Genomic DNA, 16,686 nt, shown 5'->3' with positions numbered 1-16,686 from the left:
TGAAAAAAAAATTTTTGAACACGGTAATTTTGATTAATATATATAGAATTCAATTTTGCTTTTTTCCATTTAGATCACATGCATTTTCCCACGCTGGTACATAATCTTCAAATTATAATTTTTAGTAGCTGCTTAATTCTCTAGAGTGGGTTTGGACAAACCATGCTTTATTTATTCTCTTACTGTTGGCAGTATGCATGAGTTTCTGACAATGGCAAACACAGAGCTAACTACATGAGAACTTAAGGTAAGGAACACATAGTCATTGGGACTAGTTTGTCAGATACTGTACTTCAGACTCTTGCATCTGCGCTCCTAAATATAGAAATGTACACAAAGACAAAGCAGGCTGAGACAAAGTATGTGAGAATACCCAAGGGACATTTCAGAACTGAACTCAGCCTAGAAAGTATATCAACTACCATGAGCAATAGCTAACATATCTTATTATTAAATAAAGAAAAAGAATTACGTCCTTTACATGAGATAAGTTTACTAATCATTGTTTAAAATTTCTGTTGAGACACACTAGAGAAACTGTATTTTGAAAGAGAGAAACATCAAGCAGGATTCAAAGTGGGCTCTCTACGGGGATTCATGCAAGACCTACTAATGCAGCCCCCTGGGGCCCAGGTGAACAGAGGAGTCCTTGTGGGATTCCATAATGAACATAGTAATAGAAGCCCAAGATGATCCCACCCTTCCTTTTTTTTTTTTTTATTAATAATGATTTTTTATTATATGTTAGTCACCATACAGTACATCCCCGGTTTCCGATGTAAGGCTCGATGATTCATTAGTTGTGTATAACACCCAGTGCACCATGCAATATGTGCCCTCCTTACTACCCATCACCAGTCTATCCCATTCCCCCACCCCCCTCCCCTCTGTAGCCCTCAGTTTGTTTCTCATAGTCCATAGTCTCTCATGTTTCATTCCCCCTTCTGATTACCCCCCCTTTCTTTATCCCTTTCTTCCCCTACTGATCATTCTAGTTCTTATGTTCCATAGATGAGAGAAATCATATGAGAGTTGTCTTTCTCTGCTTGACTTATTTCACTAAGCATTATCTCCTCCAGTGCCGTCCATGTTGTAGCAAATGTTGAGAACTCATTCTTTCTGATTGCTGAGTAATATTCCATTGTATATATGGACCACAACTTCTTAATCCAGTCATCTGTTGAAGGGCATCTCGGCTCCTTCCACGATTTAGCTATTGTGGACATTGCTGCTATGAACATTGGGGTGCATATGGCCCTTCTCTTCACTACGTCTGTATCTTTGGGGTAAACACCCAGTAGTGCAATGGCTGGATCATAGGGTAGCTCAATTTTTAACTTTTTAAGGGACCTCCACACGGTTTTCCAGAGTGGCTGTACCAACTTGCATTCCCACCAACAATGTAGGAGGGATCCCCTTTCTCCACATCCTCCCCAACAATTGTTGTTTCTTGCCTTGTCTATTTTTGCCATTCTAACTGGCGTAAGGTGGTATCTCAGTGTGGTTTTGATTTGAATTTCCTTGATGGCTAATGATTTTGAACATTTTTTCATGTGTCTGTTAGCCATTTGTATGTCTTCATTGGAAAAGTGTCTGTTCATATCTTCTGCCCATTTTTTGATTTGTTTATTTGTTTCTCGTGTATTGAGTTTGAGAAGTTCTTTGTAGATCTTGGATACCAGTCCTTTATCTGTAGTGTCATTTGCAAATATATTCTCCCATTCTGTGGGCTGCCTCTTAGTTTTTCTGACTGTTTCCTTGGATGTGCAGAAACTTTTAATCTTGATGAAGTCCCATAAATTCATTTTATCTTTTGTTTCTCTTGCCTTTGGGGATGTGTCATGAAAAAGGTTGCTTTGGCCGATGTCGTAGAGGTTGCTGCCTATGTTCTCCTCTAGAATTTTGATGGATTCCTGTCTCACATCGAGGTCTTTCATCCATTTGGAGTTTATTTTTGTGTATGGTGTGAGATAGTGGTCAAGTTTCATTCTTTTGCATGTAGCTGTCCAATTTTCCCAGCACCATTTATTGAAGAGACTGTCTTTTATACACCGGATGTTTTTTCCTGCTTTATCAAATATTAGTTGCCCAAAGAGCTGAGGGTCCATTTCTGGGCTCTCTATTCTGTTCCATTGGTCTATGTGTCTGTTTTTGTGCCAGTACCATGCTGTCTTTGTGATCACAGCTTTGTAGTACAGCTCGAAATCCGGCATTGTGATGCCCCCAGCTTTGTTTTTCCTTTTCAACATTTCCTTGGAGGTTCGGGGTCTTTTCTGGTTCCATACAAATTTAAGGACTATTTGTTCCAGTTCTTTGAAAAACGTTCTCGGTATTTTGATCGGGATAGCATTGAAAGTGTAGATTGCTCTGGGTAGCATGGACATTTTAACTATGTTAATTCTTCCGATCCATGAGCATGGAATATCTTTCCATCTTTTTATGTCTTCCTCAATGTCTTTTAAGAGTGATTTATAGTTTCTAGAATAAAGGTCCTTTACGTCTCTGGTTAAGTTAATTCCAAGGTAACGTATGGTTTTTGGCGCTATTGTAAATGGGATGGATTCCCTGATTTCTCTTTCTTCGTTCTCGTTATTCGTGTACAGAAATGCAACTGATTTCTGAGCATTGATTTTGTATCCCGCCACGTTACTGAATTGCTCTATAACTTCTAATAGTTTGGGAGTGGCTTCTTTTGGGTTTTCCATATAGAGTATCATGTCGTCTGCGAAGAGAGACATTTTGACTTCTTCTTTGCCGATTTGAATACCTTTGATCCCTTTTTGTTGTCTGATTGCTGTTGCAAGGACTTCTAGTACTATGTTGAATAATAGTGGCGAGAGTCCAAGATGATCCCACCCTTCCACCCCAGATTTGAGACACCTCGAGAAAGAGAAAAGCCCCAGTCGGACCTTTTTTATCAACATAGATGATTCTAGCATAAACTTAATACCATACACCAGCTGGTCCCAGTGAATAGAACTCTCTTTTTCTTTCACTCCTCTGTTATTACCCCTTCTCACGGGGCCCTATAATTGCATTTTTGCATTTGTTTAAAAGCAGGTATTAAGTGTTGTATCTTATTTTCAAAAATCTTTTCAAAAAAACTTCCCCTAATAAAAGTGAAAGTTATAAATTTCAAATGAGATTTTGGCTCATTTAATTGATCCAAACTACAGATAAGCTGAGAGCACAAAATATAAAACAAGTAAAAATGCTTTTCTAGGAGAGAAGTACTGAAGCATAGGGAGTGAGAGGGAAAGCTTTTCCAGGGCCAAGAATACTGTACCCCAGGGCAAATGGGGGAAAATCTCACTATGTAGAGCAATAGCATATAAATCTATATAGAGATTTATTTATATAAGTTGGAGCTTACTGAATTATTCTGCAGTATTTGTTTTTATTTAATGATATGTCCATCCTGGTGATTTTTCTGTTTGCATATAATATGCAGTTTTAAAAAATTTTATGACTATATAAAACCCAATTGCATTAGCTATTTACATACATATATATTATATATACATATACTATTCCAAGCTATGAATGCATGAAAGATTATTTCATCAGTCTCCCACTGATGGATGTTTTAAATTCCTAGTAGCAAATTTTTGGATTAAATAGTATTAAGTGCATAAAAGTGAAAGACAATATAAAAATCCTATTATCAAAGGCATTTTTGAAAAGTAGAAATGTATATAATAAACGAATCCATTGTATAAAATTATAGGCAATCACCTGTTACAGACTGAATTGTGTCCTCCCAACATTCATGTTGAAGCCCTAACCCCCATGTGACTATATATGATAAAGCCTTTAAGGAGGGTAATTAAGGTTAAATGAGGTCATAAAACTGGGGCCCTAATTCCATAGTATTGGTGTTCATTCATTCATTCATTCATTAGGCTCCATGCTCAGGGCAGAGCCAGACGTGGGGCTCAAACTCACAACCCTGAGATCAAGACTTGACCTGAAATCAAGAATTGGTTGCCCAACCGACTGAGCCACCCAGGTGCCCCAAGGTTGGTGTCCTTTTAAGTAGAGGAAGAAACACCAGTGCTCTTTCTAAGCTTGAGCATAAGGAGACAGGGCCTGGGAGGACACAGAAGGAAGGTGACATCTGCATGCAGTGAAGAGAACACTTAACAGAAACTAAATTTTCTAGCACCTTAATCTTGGATTTCTAGTGTCCATAACCAGGAGAAAGTAAATTTCTGTTGTTTTAGCCACCAGTCTGTGATATTTTGTGATGGCAGTCCTAGTGGAGCAACACATCTCTCTTAAAAGAAAAGAAAAGAAAAGAAAAGAAAAGAAAAGAAAAGAAAAGAAAAGAAAAGAAAAGAAATTATCATTAGCATCTCCTAGCCTTTCTTGTACACAATTAAATAACCAGTTTAGACCTTATTCTCCTAAGGTCTCAGGACAAAATGAACCATACTACTTAGAATAAATTAAGGAGATTTAAGCACCTAATAGTAAAATTATAGCACAAGCCCTAGACACTGGCATAAATAAAATATACACATTGATTTTATAGGGATATCTAAGCAAGTTTAATGTATAAAATCTGACATAAAACAAATATTTTAAACATAGTTAATAATAAGCAACATTTCTTATATTCTTAGAATTCAGAGGGGTTTTTAAAGACGTTTAAAATACATCAGGCCTCAAAATAGCAGCTTAAAGTTTGAACTAATTTTTGCCTTTTTTTCCTAAACTGATTGTAAGCAGTCATATCTGAAGTTATTTCAGAGACATCAGGGTTATGCTTGTAAATTATGGTTAGTTATTAGCACTGTGACTAATAAACAAGATTGAGATTGTCATTGTGTACTTAAGTGTTTGAGGTAAGAGAGAAAGCTCATCTACACAAAAATAGAAACTTTGAATGGAAACACCATTTACCTTTTCCTGGAATTCATCCTTAGTTTCTCCTAGATTTTCCTCTGTGTGCAAATTCTTGGAAGTTTCCTCAGAAATTTTCATCTGTAGTGTGTTAATTGTTTCTTGGTGTTGTTTCAAAGACTCAAGAGCATTTCTTAATTGTTCTTGGGTGTCTATATTCTTTGTCAGAGAAACAAAACAATTTCCATTAGAACAATGTGAAACAGTGAAAGTCATTTTGTAGTGTCTACTGGATCATGAATCGTAAGTGATGGCTTCTCCTGACTGTTTGTACGGAGGCTCTGAGTTTTCAGAGTTTACTCAGTCAAAGCCTTACCATGTTTACAGTATCCTGAATGTCACTTTTGAGTTGGTCCCTCTCAATCTGCAGGCTCTTCTGGAGTTGTTTAAGGTCCTCCTTTTCTTGGATTAAGGTTCTTACTTCTACTAAAGTTTGTTGAAGTTGCTCAGCGATCAGTGTTTTTTCCTTTTCCACAGTTTGCAGCCTCAAATCTCTACTTTCTAATTGTTCCTTCAGGTCTTCCAATTCATTTAACCTTTTTTGACTCTCTGTTGTGTTCTGCTGAAGTTCTTCAGATTTGGGAGAAAGCTTTAAAGTAAGAAAAAGAAAATGTGAAAAGCAGAGCATTCTGTGGGATATATACGGAAGCCAAAGCCCAGAAGACTAAAGATTGCTTCCCTAGAGGGTATCTCGTACCAACCTCTGTGTTGAAAGCATCCAAACTTAAACCAAGTTTTTGAGCTTGTTTAGAGAGATTTCCTATTTCCTGATTCATTCTTTCATTCTCCTCAAGGACCATCTTATACTTTTGCTCAAATTCAATATGATGATTTTTAAAATCTTGGAATTCTTGATCGGTACTTTTGTAATTCAACTGGGTAGCTGCTAGGTCATTTTTAGTTTTCTCAATTTCTTCAAGTAAATCTTGAATTCTACTTTCCTTTTGAACTACTTCAGAAAACAATTTGTCTCTTTCCGATGTTATTAAAGAGAGCTCTTCAGATTTATCATGCATCTATGGAAAAGAAATAAAATTTAGCTATGTTAGCAATGTATGATCTACTGAAGTTTTCAGGAAAAAAAAGATTCTTCAGGGTGGGGGGTGGGGGAGGGGGAAGTCACTGAAATTAAGCAAAGATCTGACAGAGGAAAGGCAACATTTTTATTGTCGCCATCCCTTTAACAATGTATTATCCTCTTTAACTTTACCTTCAGTTTTGTTTTCTAATCTCTTTGGGTTCTAGTAGGGATTGCATGGAGAAGGACACTCAGTAGAAACACTTTATTTCAGTATGTGCCTTTATTTCCTTATCTATCATTCTAAAGTATTTTCTAACCTCTTGGTGTGTCATTTTTTGGTTTTTATTAGAATTTGACACATTTTTTCCTAAAGCCTTTGAATGCAGCTCAGATTTCTATAAATGTAATCCCTGAATAATTTAAATAATTAAACTTTATTTGAATTGTTCTTTAAATAAACCATATCCAGCTTATAAACAGTAAAATCATTGTGAAAAGTAAGGTAGAAATGGTGGGAAGAAGAGTGGTGAACTGAAAGTAGAGACTAAGGACACGGGTAATACAGCAGGGTTGTTTCAATCACGGACTTAGGCACGTCTGTGTAGCTCAACTACTGGTTTCATAACAGCTACTGGTTTCATAACTATTTGTTGAGCTAAAAACAGCACCTACTTTAAAGAGTTTTTAGGATGACTAAATAATATTGTTAGAATTCTTTAGCATGATGTCTGCCATTTGGTCTTCAAACACTTGTCAATTTTATTTCTTTTAGAAAGGTAGAGAGAAAGGAAAGGCTGGCTGATGGTTTACAGGATTGTTCACTAGCCTGCAAGATTTACACTGACCCCTAAACTTTATCAAGCCCCTCCCTTATATCTCATTACTCTTTTTTATTCAACATAGTGATGGAACTAGTACCAAAAAAAGATTTAAAAAAGGATGGGCTGTAGAACTCTGCTTAAAGATTTTATTTTAAAGTAATCTCTCCACCCAATGTGGGGCTTGAACTTACAACCTTGAGATCAAGAGTCCACACTCTCTACTGACTGAGCAGACAGATGCCCCCATAGAACTCTGTTTAAAAAAAAATTTTTTTTTTAATTTATTTAGAGAAAGAGAGAGAGAGCATGGGCGGCGGAGGGAGGAGCAGAGGGTGAGGGACAAGCAGGCTCGGCCCGAGCACGGAGCCACTGTGGGGCTGGATCTCACAACCTGAGCCGAAACCAAGAGTCAGACAGATGCTCAACCAACGGAGCCACCCAGGCGCCCCCAGAACTCTGTTTAAGGGAAACACTTGGACTGTAGAAATGGTTGTTACATGGGTCAGGTTACTAAATATACTATTAAATAGTCTTTGAGAGTGTGTTTTCTAGTAATACAAGAAAATTAGAGGAGGAACTACATTCATTTCTATTCCTACCAAGTTGAGTCAAATGTTTACAGTCTCTTTACTGCTACTTTAAGATAAATGATGGCAAATATTTAAAGCGCTATTACAAGGTTTTTAGATCAAAAGAAGAGTTATTTGCTTAAAAACGTGTTTACCTCTTTCCTCAGCATTTCTACTTCTGAGGGTAAAGATTTCAATGCTGAGAGCAAATTAACTTCTTTACGCAAAGCTTCGTTTTCTTCAACTTCTTTATTCAGTTCCTTCTGGAGGTCTGTAATCTTTCTTTCCAGTTCCAAATTACAGAGCAAATCTAGGACATTTTGGGCAAATTAAAACAGCCTGCAGTTATTGGGACAATCTAAATTATAAGCAAAGTTAGATGATTTAATCAGACTACATAAAATTTATTAAAGAAAGAGTCATGTTGGTTAACAGGTAATCTAATTGTTAATAGCTCTTCAACCACTTTTTGAAAATCAGATCCAATTTATTTGAAAAATAATTCCTAAACCCTTATGAATTGGAATTCCATGGAAGCAGTTATAAATACTGATCTCAAATAATACTGAAACTCATTATTTGGCTATTAAAACAATCAGATCAGAGAATAATAGATTTCTAATCATTGGAATGTAGTCACAAAATCCTTTAGGTAGGTTTCCAGACAAAGTCAGACCTGTAAAGAATCAAGTCTGAAATTATGAAATACCTTTTGGAACTCTGCCATCTATAAGGGACGTGAGTTTTGTTATTTCATCAAAAGAAGACTGTAATTCTTTCTCCAGATCAACTTGCATTTTCTTTTTTGCCTCCAGCTGGCTTTGATATAACTGAACATCATTCTCCATTTGCTTGTATGTACTTGTCAGCTCTTTCTGTTGAAACATTGCAAATTCACAGAAATGTACTGATTGTAACAACTGTTTTATTATAAATATTACAGGAAACACTTACCATTTTCTCTTTCAGCTCCAGATTCTCACTGTTAAGAAAGGCTGATTCTTTCTTGGCATCAAGGGCTACAGTTTCAGCATCAAGCAGAGTCTGTTTCATTTGTTTTAGGTCTTCGGTGCTTTCCTATACACACAACAAATAGAATTTAGTGAAATCTAACTTTCTGAGAGTTGGAAAAGACTTTAGAGAACATGTACATATAATGCTAAATTTCAAATAAAAAATGGTGAAAATATGCTAATTATCAAATGTATATTTATGAAAGATGAAGAGAAATAATATTTTCCATAATAAAAACATTTAAAAAACTCTGGCTATATTTTTCCAACTTATAGAATCATTGTATAGACTGTAGAAATGTGTTATTGTTTAAAAAAGGTTAACACAATTGTTGTTCAGCTAGCTCGTTAAAATTTCCTATGTATATTTAAGTGATTCTAAAAACATGGCAGGTGAGTACTTCATAGTTAAAATTAAGGATATGAAATCGCAAATTGAAAAGAAAAAGAGAAAAAACCCAATAGAAAAACAGAGAAAAAATGAACAGGCAATTCACAGAAGGGAAAAATGCAAATGATTGATAAATACATGAAAAGATCCCCAGTCTCATTTTTAGAGAGAAGTGGCATTTTAACATGACTTTAGCTTACATAAATTCAACCACATATATCCTTGGCAGAATATTAATGTACAAGAATGAATAAATTGGATGAATAAAGAGAAAGTAGTAATAAATTTTAAAAAGTGGGAAATTCTGCTTGTCACTATATCAGCAGACACTCATGGATTATATGAAAGTGCCTTTCTTCCAGGGCTTTAGAACAGTAAGATTACTTTTACAAAGGATCATTTGTCATTAATAACAGGTAACAGAAGAGTCCTAATAGAGGGTAACAAAAAGTACTCTGAAAAACTCAAATGAAAACAAAAGAACAACAGAAACCAAAAATTCAGCTAGAAGCTGCTACCTTTTTAAAAAGAGTGTTAAAAACTAGAATCAAACTGATACTTTCTTGAAGTAATCAAGAGGACTAAAGGCAAATAGAATAGAAAGCAAGCAACAAAAATTAACAATTTTACCATGAGAGTCAATGCTATTTAGTGTCATATCTTTTTTTTTTTTTAAGATTTTATTTATTTATTTGTGTGTGAGAGAGAGAGAGCGTGCATGCACGTGCACGAGAGTGGCATGAAGGGCAGAGAGAGGGAAAAGGAGACTCCCCGCTGAGCAGGGAACCTGATGGGGGCTAGATCCTGGGACTCCGGGATCATGACCTGAGCTGAAGGCAGACTCTTAACCGACTGAGCCACCCAGGAGTCCCTCAATGCCATATCTTTTACCAACTAAAATCATCTAGAGCTAGTTTCTGAAAAATACCAAACGGTTAAAATAGTTATTTAAATTATAATGAGAATGCATTAATATTAATGAAATTTAGAAAATCCCGCTCAATCGCGTGTGATACGTATAGTTCTAGTTGCTTATCAATACCAATGATAAGTGTTCACCTGCAGATGTTGACTACATACTTCGGCACGCATTTACATAAAATATTGAAAAAAATAAAAAATTTTGAATTGTCGATTTTTAATGTAAACTCATCTTTAACTTACTTATATTCACTCAAAGAATGATATCCTCAACTCTCTGCAAATGATTTTTTATCCATAAAATGGCAATGATACTAACAATCCCTCTTTCATAGAGTCATTGACAAGATTAAATAAAATACTGTATGTAAAACAATTACAACAAAGCCTGGCACACAGTAGGCTCAATACAAGCATTTGCTATAATAATGATGATGGTGTACTATAAATGCCTACGTGACTCGACAACAAAATAAACCTGATTTTTACCGACGAGTATGACAAGTCCGTTTTCACAGCTTCTGACTTCTGAGAGTCTATGTATTTCTGTAGCTTCTTAATCTGGTCTTCCTTTTCTCTAAGCAGCTCTACTTTTGAGCTTAGTTCATTCTATAAGAAGTGTGAAACAAAAAAAGTGAAATGTATTTTATGGATTTAAATTTTAGGGGATTAAAAAGAACCTACATTTAATAGTTTAAACTGTTAGTAAAATTTAAAAAGTTGATATTTAAAAAACAAAATGTTCCTTGAATTTTCTGAAATCATGTTCAATTACATGATGTACATTTTATAGTTCTAGTTCCTTATAACAGAAATACCAACATAAATGCTCACCTCGAGATCTTGATTATACACCTCTGCATGCTTAACTAAATTCTTTAAGTTGGAAATTTCATGAATTAGTTGCATCTGTAAGAGCATGTGAACAGGCAACAGAGCAAACCAATAGTTAATAAAGAAAAAAAAAAAAAAGAAGACAAAGAAAACCCCCCAAAAGATAGCAGTTTTTCACTCCTTCAGAATCACCAAAACAGTAAGAAGGGACCGAGAGATCAATTGTTCAAGCTACTATTACAGAACACCTCATTATTTGAAGATACAAAACAAACAAACAAAAACCCAATAAGCCAAACAAATAATACCCAAACACCACAAAACAAGCAAACAAGAAAAAAACCTCAGCATGACCCAAGTAACGGTTATGTCATCTGTTAATAATGCTATAATAATGTCAAAAGCAAATTAGTATGCGTCCCTTGGAGGAGAGAAACTGGTAATTCAAACTTTAAAAAACACACTTTTAATAGATTTTTGTTTTGGGGAGGTTAAGTGCAGAAATGTATTTATTCTACAAGATTTTTTGTTTTCTTCCCATAAATTAGCCATTTAGCTTTAGACTGACATACTTTTTAAGGATTCGTGCTTTAGAATTTAGGTCTGGATGAGAGTAGTTTCATGTGGTGTCTTTAAAATAATATCGCTGTTCACTAAAGCTACAGAGATATGTATAGGATTATCAATTATTACCTTGTTGATTCATTCTACAGAAAATATTGGAAAGATGATGTTATTGCTTTATATTTCTGTTAAAGTTTCTTTTCCATCAAATATCTGGAGCATTAAATATTTAAGTACTACATACTTTTGTGTCAAAACACGTAAATGACAACTTACCATAGATAAACATATTTTCTCTTAGAATTATAAAATCTTCATGATTTGATGAGTCCTTAAAAAGTAAAGGCAAGGTGGGGGGGTGGGATCACTGGGTGATGGACATTAAGGAGGGCACTTGATGTAATGGGTCCTGGGTGTTATATGCAACTGATGAATAACTAAACTCTACCTCTGAAACTAAAGATATACTACATGTTAATTAACTGAATTTAAATAATAAAAAAAGAATTTACAAACTCTACACCCAAACTGAATCCTACCTCTGAAACTAATGATACACTATATGTTAATTAATTGAATTTAAATAAAATAAGATTAAAAAAGGAAAAAAAGGCAAATTCTAGTAGAAATGTAATGGATTTACGAAAATAGCATCCTGTTTAAGTAGTATTTTCTGAATGTTAAATTCAGTCCTAACTAGTTTAGATTGAGACTAATGCTGACATTCTTATTTTAGGTCAGCATCATCCAGAAATATTACGTGAGCCAAGCTAGTAATTAAAAATTTCCTACTGGCTGCGTTAAAAAAACAGAACTAATTTTAAAAATATATTTGAACCTAATATATCCAAAATATTATCACTTGTTCGTGTAATCAATATAAAAAATTAAGTAGTTTACATTCCTTTTTTTTCTGTACTTAAGTCAGCTCAGACTGGCCACACTTCAAGTACTCAGTCATCATATGTGGTCAGTAGTCATCAACTGTTCAGAGAAATTTTAGATATTTGTGTTGGCTATAATTTAAATTGGCTCCATCTTCTTATCTTTCTTGTTTCTAAATTTTGTGCAACAAAATCACATTTGCCAATAAGGAAGAACTAAAAAATTAATCTTTATTTTGGAAAATAAACGTTTAGAAAGAAAACTTATCTCATTTCTCATTTGAAATAGCACTTTAAGTATTAGTTCTCATTAATGGAGAAAAATGAACTTTTGTAAAACTTGAACTGTAATTTCCCAATGAGGTATTATTTAAGATGCTGAGCATAAAGAGAAAGTATATGATACAATCAAAAGTTAATTGGCTGCTACATAAAAAAAAACTGTAATTCTCAGCAGGTGAGATAAAAACCTCCAGTTGTTGGGGCGCCTGGGTGGCACAGCGGTTAAGCGTCTGCCTTCGGCTCAGGGCGTGATCCCGGCGTTCTGGGATCGAGCCCTACGTCAGGCTCCTCCGCTATGAGCCTGCTTCTTCCTCTCCCACTCTCCCTGCCTGTGTTCCCTCTCTCGCTGGCTGTCTCTATCTCTGTCAAATAAATAAATAAAATCTTTAAAAAAAAAAAAAAAAAAACCTCCAGTTGTTAAAATTGTGGAGGGTTGGAATTTCCTTTGTCCCCTGAGCTTGATGATACTTGGCTTTGTTTCTAAAAATTACTATTTAAACATCCTGTATTTCTGTATTCCCATTTGAAAATGATACACAGCTCTGGTGATTTATAAGACCATTAGGCAAACCAGGGCAATAACCACATGTCCTATGGCCATAATTTGACTTTTTACTCCTTTTTGGCTAAGCTTTTCCCCCAAATGGGGGTTCGGGAACATATTTCACTGCATACACAGACTTATTTTTTTAGTTTAAAATAGAATGGAACTGCCTTTGAACAGAATAAGTTTTTATTACTTAATATTTTAGTTACCTTATAGAACCTAGAATTTTAGTTGTGTCCAAGTAAAGATGAAAAGAATAAGATTATTTCCCCCCTTGACTGTGGTTAAAAGGAAAAAAAAAAATCAGGATGTGAGAGTCAAGTCATATACTCTGTGAGCTTCAGTTTTTATTATTAATTGAATATATAAATCATGTAAAAAACTTTGAGAAATTATTGCTATACTTATGCCCAAAGTTAATTTTATGTCATATTATTTATAACAAGTAAGATACAATCAGATGAAATTTGGAGTTAGAAGGGGCCTTGGCAAGCAGCTAGTTCAACCTCCAGGGTGGAGAGAAACAGGAAGTAAGTCCTGAGAGATTCCGGGACGCCTTCAAGGCCTTGCATCCTAATCGGAAGCAAATTCAGCTCCAGAGACCATGCTCTTAACCATGATGCTAGACCACCCCCTTCCTTATGAAACTCAGTTTTTATTGATTGAAGTTTACGGGTCAATATATGACATTCTGTATTTTGTTAACACGCAAATTTTAAAACAAGTTAAATGAAACCCTACAGATTTTGCATCTTAGGATATATAGCCATGAAATGTAGGATTAACTTTAATTTGTAGGTAGAATGGAAATAATACTTTTGGTACTGAATTCTTTTTTCCTTATTTAAAAAAAAAAGTGTGAGAAATGAAACAATACTGAGGAAAAATCATTGTCCCTTTGGGCTGCCCTCACAGAAATCCCATAAGTAGCTGCAATTAACTCATATTTTAACTACACCAGAACACTGGCTCTTATTTTGGGGGGTAAGGGGAGGCATAGATCACTTCATAGTCTGATAATGGCTATGGATCCTTGTTCCAGAATGATGAATATGCGTTCAAAAATTCTACAAAATAATTTTATAATGTCCGTGACCTTTAGGTTAAGGACGGTCTGCTTTACGAAATCTCTTGAATTTCTTGAACAATTTCTAAGTGTCTGAAGTCTGAGTGTTTCTGGATTAGGTTCTCTTAACATGTAGCTTAATATTATATATTCAGAAAATTTAAGTGCTCTGTTTCATTTCTAAAAACTTCATTACTAGTATTTAGTATTAGTTACACTAATTTTCACAATAACTCTCTGATATGGAAAAAGACATGAGCAAAATCAACTTCCCCAGCTATTCTAATAATGTTCTAAATATTTAGGATTATGCTTTTTAAAGAAAACGAAATCCATTAACACACAGTATCTATGCATAAAACATTCAGTCAGGTAGTAAAATTCATATTGGTCTCAGTCGGAAATGGTTATTCTCTAGACAGCACTTCTGGTGTGCCCAACAAATTAACATTTGAGCAAAATAATTCATATGTGAAACAAATGATTTAAGTATTTTAAAAATAATATAAATGAGTTATTTCTTAAATTCTCTAAATTGTATGTGCACATAGAAAATGGTTGGCTTCTCCATACATCAACTTTAGAAGTAAATATCTCTAAGAGAACGATACTTCTTGTAAAAGTGTGGTTTTAGCTTCGTGTTTCCATCTCTTACCTCCTGATCTTTCTCTGCTTTTCTTTCTAGAGCCTCAAATTCATCCAAATCATTCTTTTCTTTTAATTTCAATTCCATTTCTTCATTTTCTCGTCTTAGTTGTTCATAGTCCAATACTAGATTATCATAGTTGGCACGAAGTGAATTCAGCTCACTTTCTAAATTTTCCTATTGGAAACAAAACCAGAGTTTCAAGTCAGAGAGAATTCAAGTCCTACATTGTTTCCTTAACTAAAATTTGGATTAGTCAAATAGTTTAACTTGAAATCATGTAGTTAACTTAGGTCATTCTCTTCTTCAGTGTCTTTGTAATGGTTTAGCTTGATCTAGGGTAAAATAAAGGGTGTGCATTTTGGTAAACTAGAAGAGAAGACTATTTTGAAAGGAGTATGAAAAAAAAAAAGACATATAAACAAGTGCTCTGCCTGTATCTAACTGGAAAAGTTATCAGGAGCAGGAGGCTGGGGAGGTAGGGTGTATCCTGGGAAGTCTACTTGACCACAGATCCTCACACTCCTTAGTAATAAAGACGATAATCTAATTCTCCACCTGTCTGATGCCTGTTTAACTTCTCAGATAGGTCTGAATTTTGGAAGGGAAACAGAGATATTATTTATTGACCTGTAAGACTCTAATGGCTGCTATGTTTTACCATACTCAAAGAGGTCTGTTTCTGTTTTGTATACTATTATGAGAAAGAGATAAACTGTAAGTTAAAAAAAAGAAACAAAAATTAACACCAGGGATTTTCCAAAAACAACACATTTCTAGAGGATGTTTTAGGGACATAAAAGCACTTTAACTATAATACTCGCCTACTTTTAACTAATATTAAGTTAAGTAATGATAATAATAATTCCCAAGAATCATTGCAATTTTATAAATTCTAAAACTAAAATGAAATTTTCTTAACAAATACATTTATATTTATAAAACTATATGATACTTCTTTGGACATTAGTAGCCTAGAAAGGAAATACGGACTCTACTGAAGTATTCATTATAATATTTCCTAAGGGTTTGATAAAACCACACATAATACATTTATTTTTCAGTGGGATTTGGCAATATTACCCCCTCCCTGCTGTGTCATTCTTCTATTATATGTGTGAGAATTTTGACACCTTAAAAATCAACCCTTTTAAACCCTCAGGGGATTGTCTAAGGAAAAACAGAAACTTAAAAAAAAAAAAAAAAAAGATGCTAAGATCTACTGGGAAAGAACTAGACGAAAAGGTTTACCTATTACCATTCACCTGCATTATGCAATTTTTAGCTTCCGTCTACATGCCAGTTATCAGCTAGGAGTGTAATGAGTAATTAGAACCAAAACTGTTACTGAAACTAAGTCAGAGCTAGTAATGTGCTGCTACAATAATGTAAACACCAACAAAAAGCGAATTTTAAAAAAAGTAAGAGGAGGGGCGCCTGGGTGGCTCAGTCATTAAGCGTCTGCCTTCGGCTCAGGTCATGATCCCAGGGTCCTGGGATCAAACCCCACATTGGGCTCCCTGCTCAGTGGGAAGCCTGCTTCTCCATCTCCCACTCCCCCTGCTTGTGTTCCCTCACCTGCTGTCTCTCTCTCTCTGTCAAACAAATAAATAAAATCTTTAAAAAAAATAAAAAGAGTAAGAGGATAATGTTCTATAAAATATGTTTAAGTTACCTGACTTAGTAGCTTTGTTGCTGGATTCCACTCTGTCTCATTTAATGTATCAAAAGTATTACTGAAAGTATCAGACTCTGAGCAGAAAGCTAGGAGAAAAAGAAATTTATCCATAAATGTGTTTAATAAAGTTTCTTAAAAGGCCAAAGACTAAAAAAAAAAATCTGATCAGAGGTAATTAAGCTCCAATTAGCTAACATGTGCTCACAATACGAATATCAAGAATATATTAACAACAGATATGATCATTTATATTATTATATGAATTAAGATCCCTGGTTAGAATTAGTAATAAAATATTTTATCCTTAATACAATATAGGCAAAAGGGAAAAATTCTGAATTTGAGATTTGATCACTGTAAGTAGATTTTAAAATGCCCTTTAAAAATACTGCTAATGTTGGAAACACTACTTTGAAACATGCTTGTGTAATGCCACCCTTTCAAGATCAAACAAAGTTTAAAGCAGATGTTATATGGATACTAACTGGATAATGATTAGAATAAAACCAACAATAAAAAAGTCTCATGTTTCAACTAAAGTGTA

General features: G+C 34.6%; 1 protein-coding gene across 4 annotated transcripts in view; it reads right to left on the bottom strand.

Moving 5' to 3' along the window:
- Nucleotides 1–16,686, bottom strand: part of CENPE (centromere protein E) — a 77,758-nt gene that overhangs the window by 37,088 nt on the left and 23,984 nt on the right. For 3 of the 4 annotated variants that reach the window (XM_045792833.2, XM_045792840.2, XM_045792858.2), the window contains exons 15-24: nt 16,140–16,228; nt 14,474–14,641; nt 10,476–10,550; nt 10,131–10,250; nt 8,271–8,393; nt 8,026–8,191; nt 7,472–7,626; nt 5,607–5,921; nt 5,222–5,494; nt 4,906–5,064 (exon numbers count right to left, since the gene is read on the bottom strand). In XM_045792833.2, coding sequence (XP_045648789.1) covers nt 4,906–5,064; nt 5,222–5,494; nt 5,607–5,921; nt 7,472–7,626; nt 8,026–8,191; nt 8,271–8,393; nt 10,131–10,250; nt 10,476–10,550; nt 14,474–14,641; nt 16,140–16,228 — 1,643 coding nt within the window. The remainder of the gene's footprint in view (nt 1–4,905; nt 5,065–5,221; nt 5,495–5,606; nt 5,922–7,471; nt 7,627–8,025; nt 8,192–8,270; nt 8,394–10,130; nt 10,251–10,475; nt 10,551–14,473; nt 14,642–16,139; nt 16,229–16,686) is intronic. The other variant, XM_045792851.2, reaches the window with a different exon arrangement.

Source organism: Ursus americanus, chromosome 8 (genome assembly GCF_024610735.1).
Source record: "Ursus americanus isolate L20-20 chromosome 8, mUrsAme1.1.p, whole genome shotgun sequence".
Taxonomy (NCBI): Eukaryota; Metazoa; Chordata; class Mammalia; order Carnivora; family Ursidae; genus Ursus; species Ursus americanus.
The sequence above is the reverse complement of the archived record's forward strand: the minus strand, read 5'-3'. Positions and strand labels throughout refer to the sequence as shown.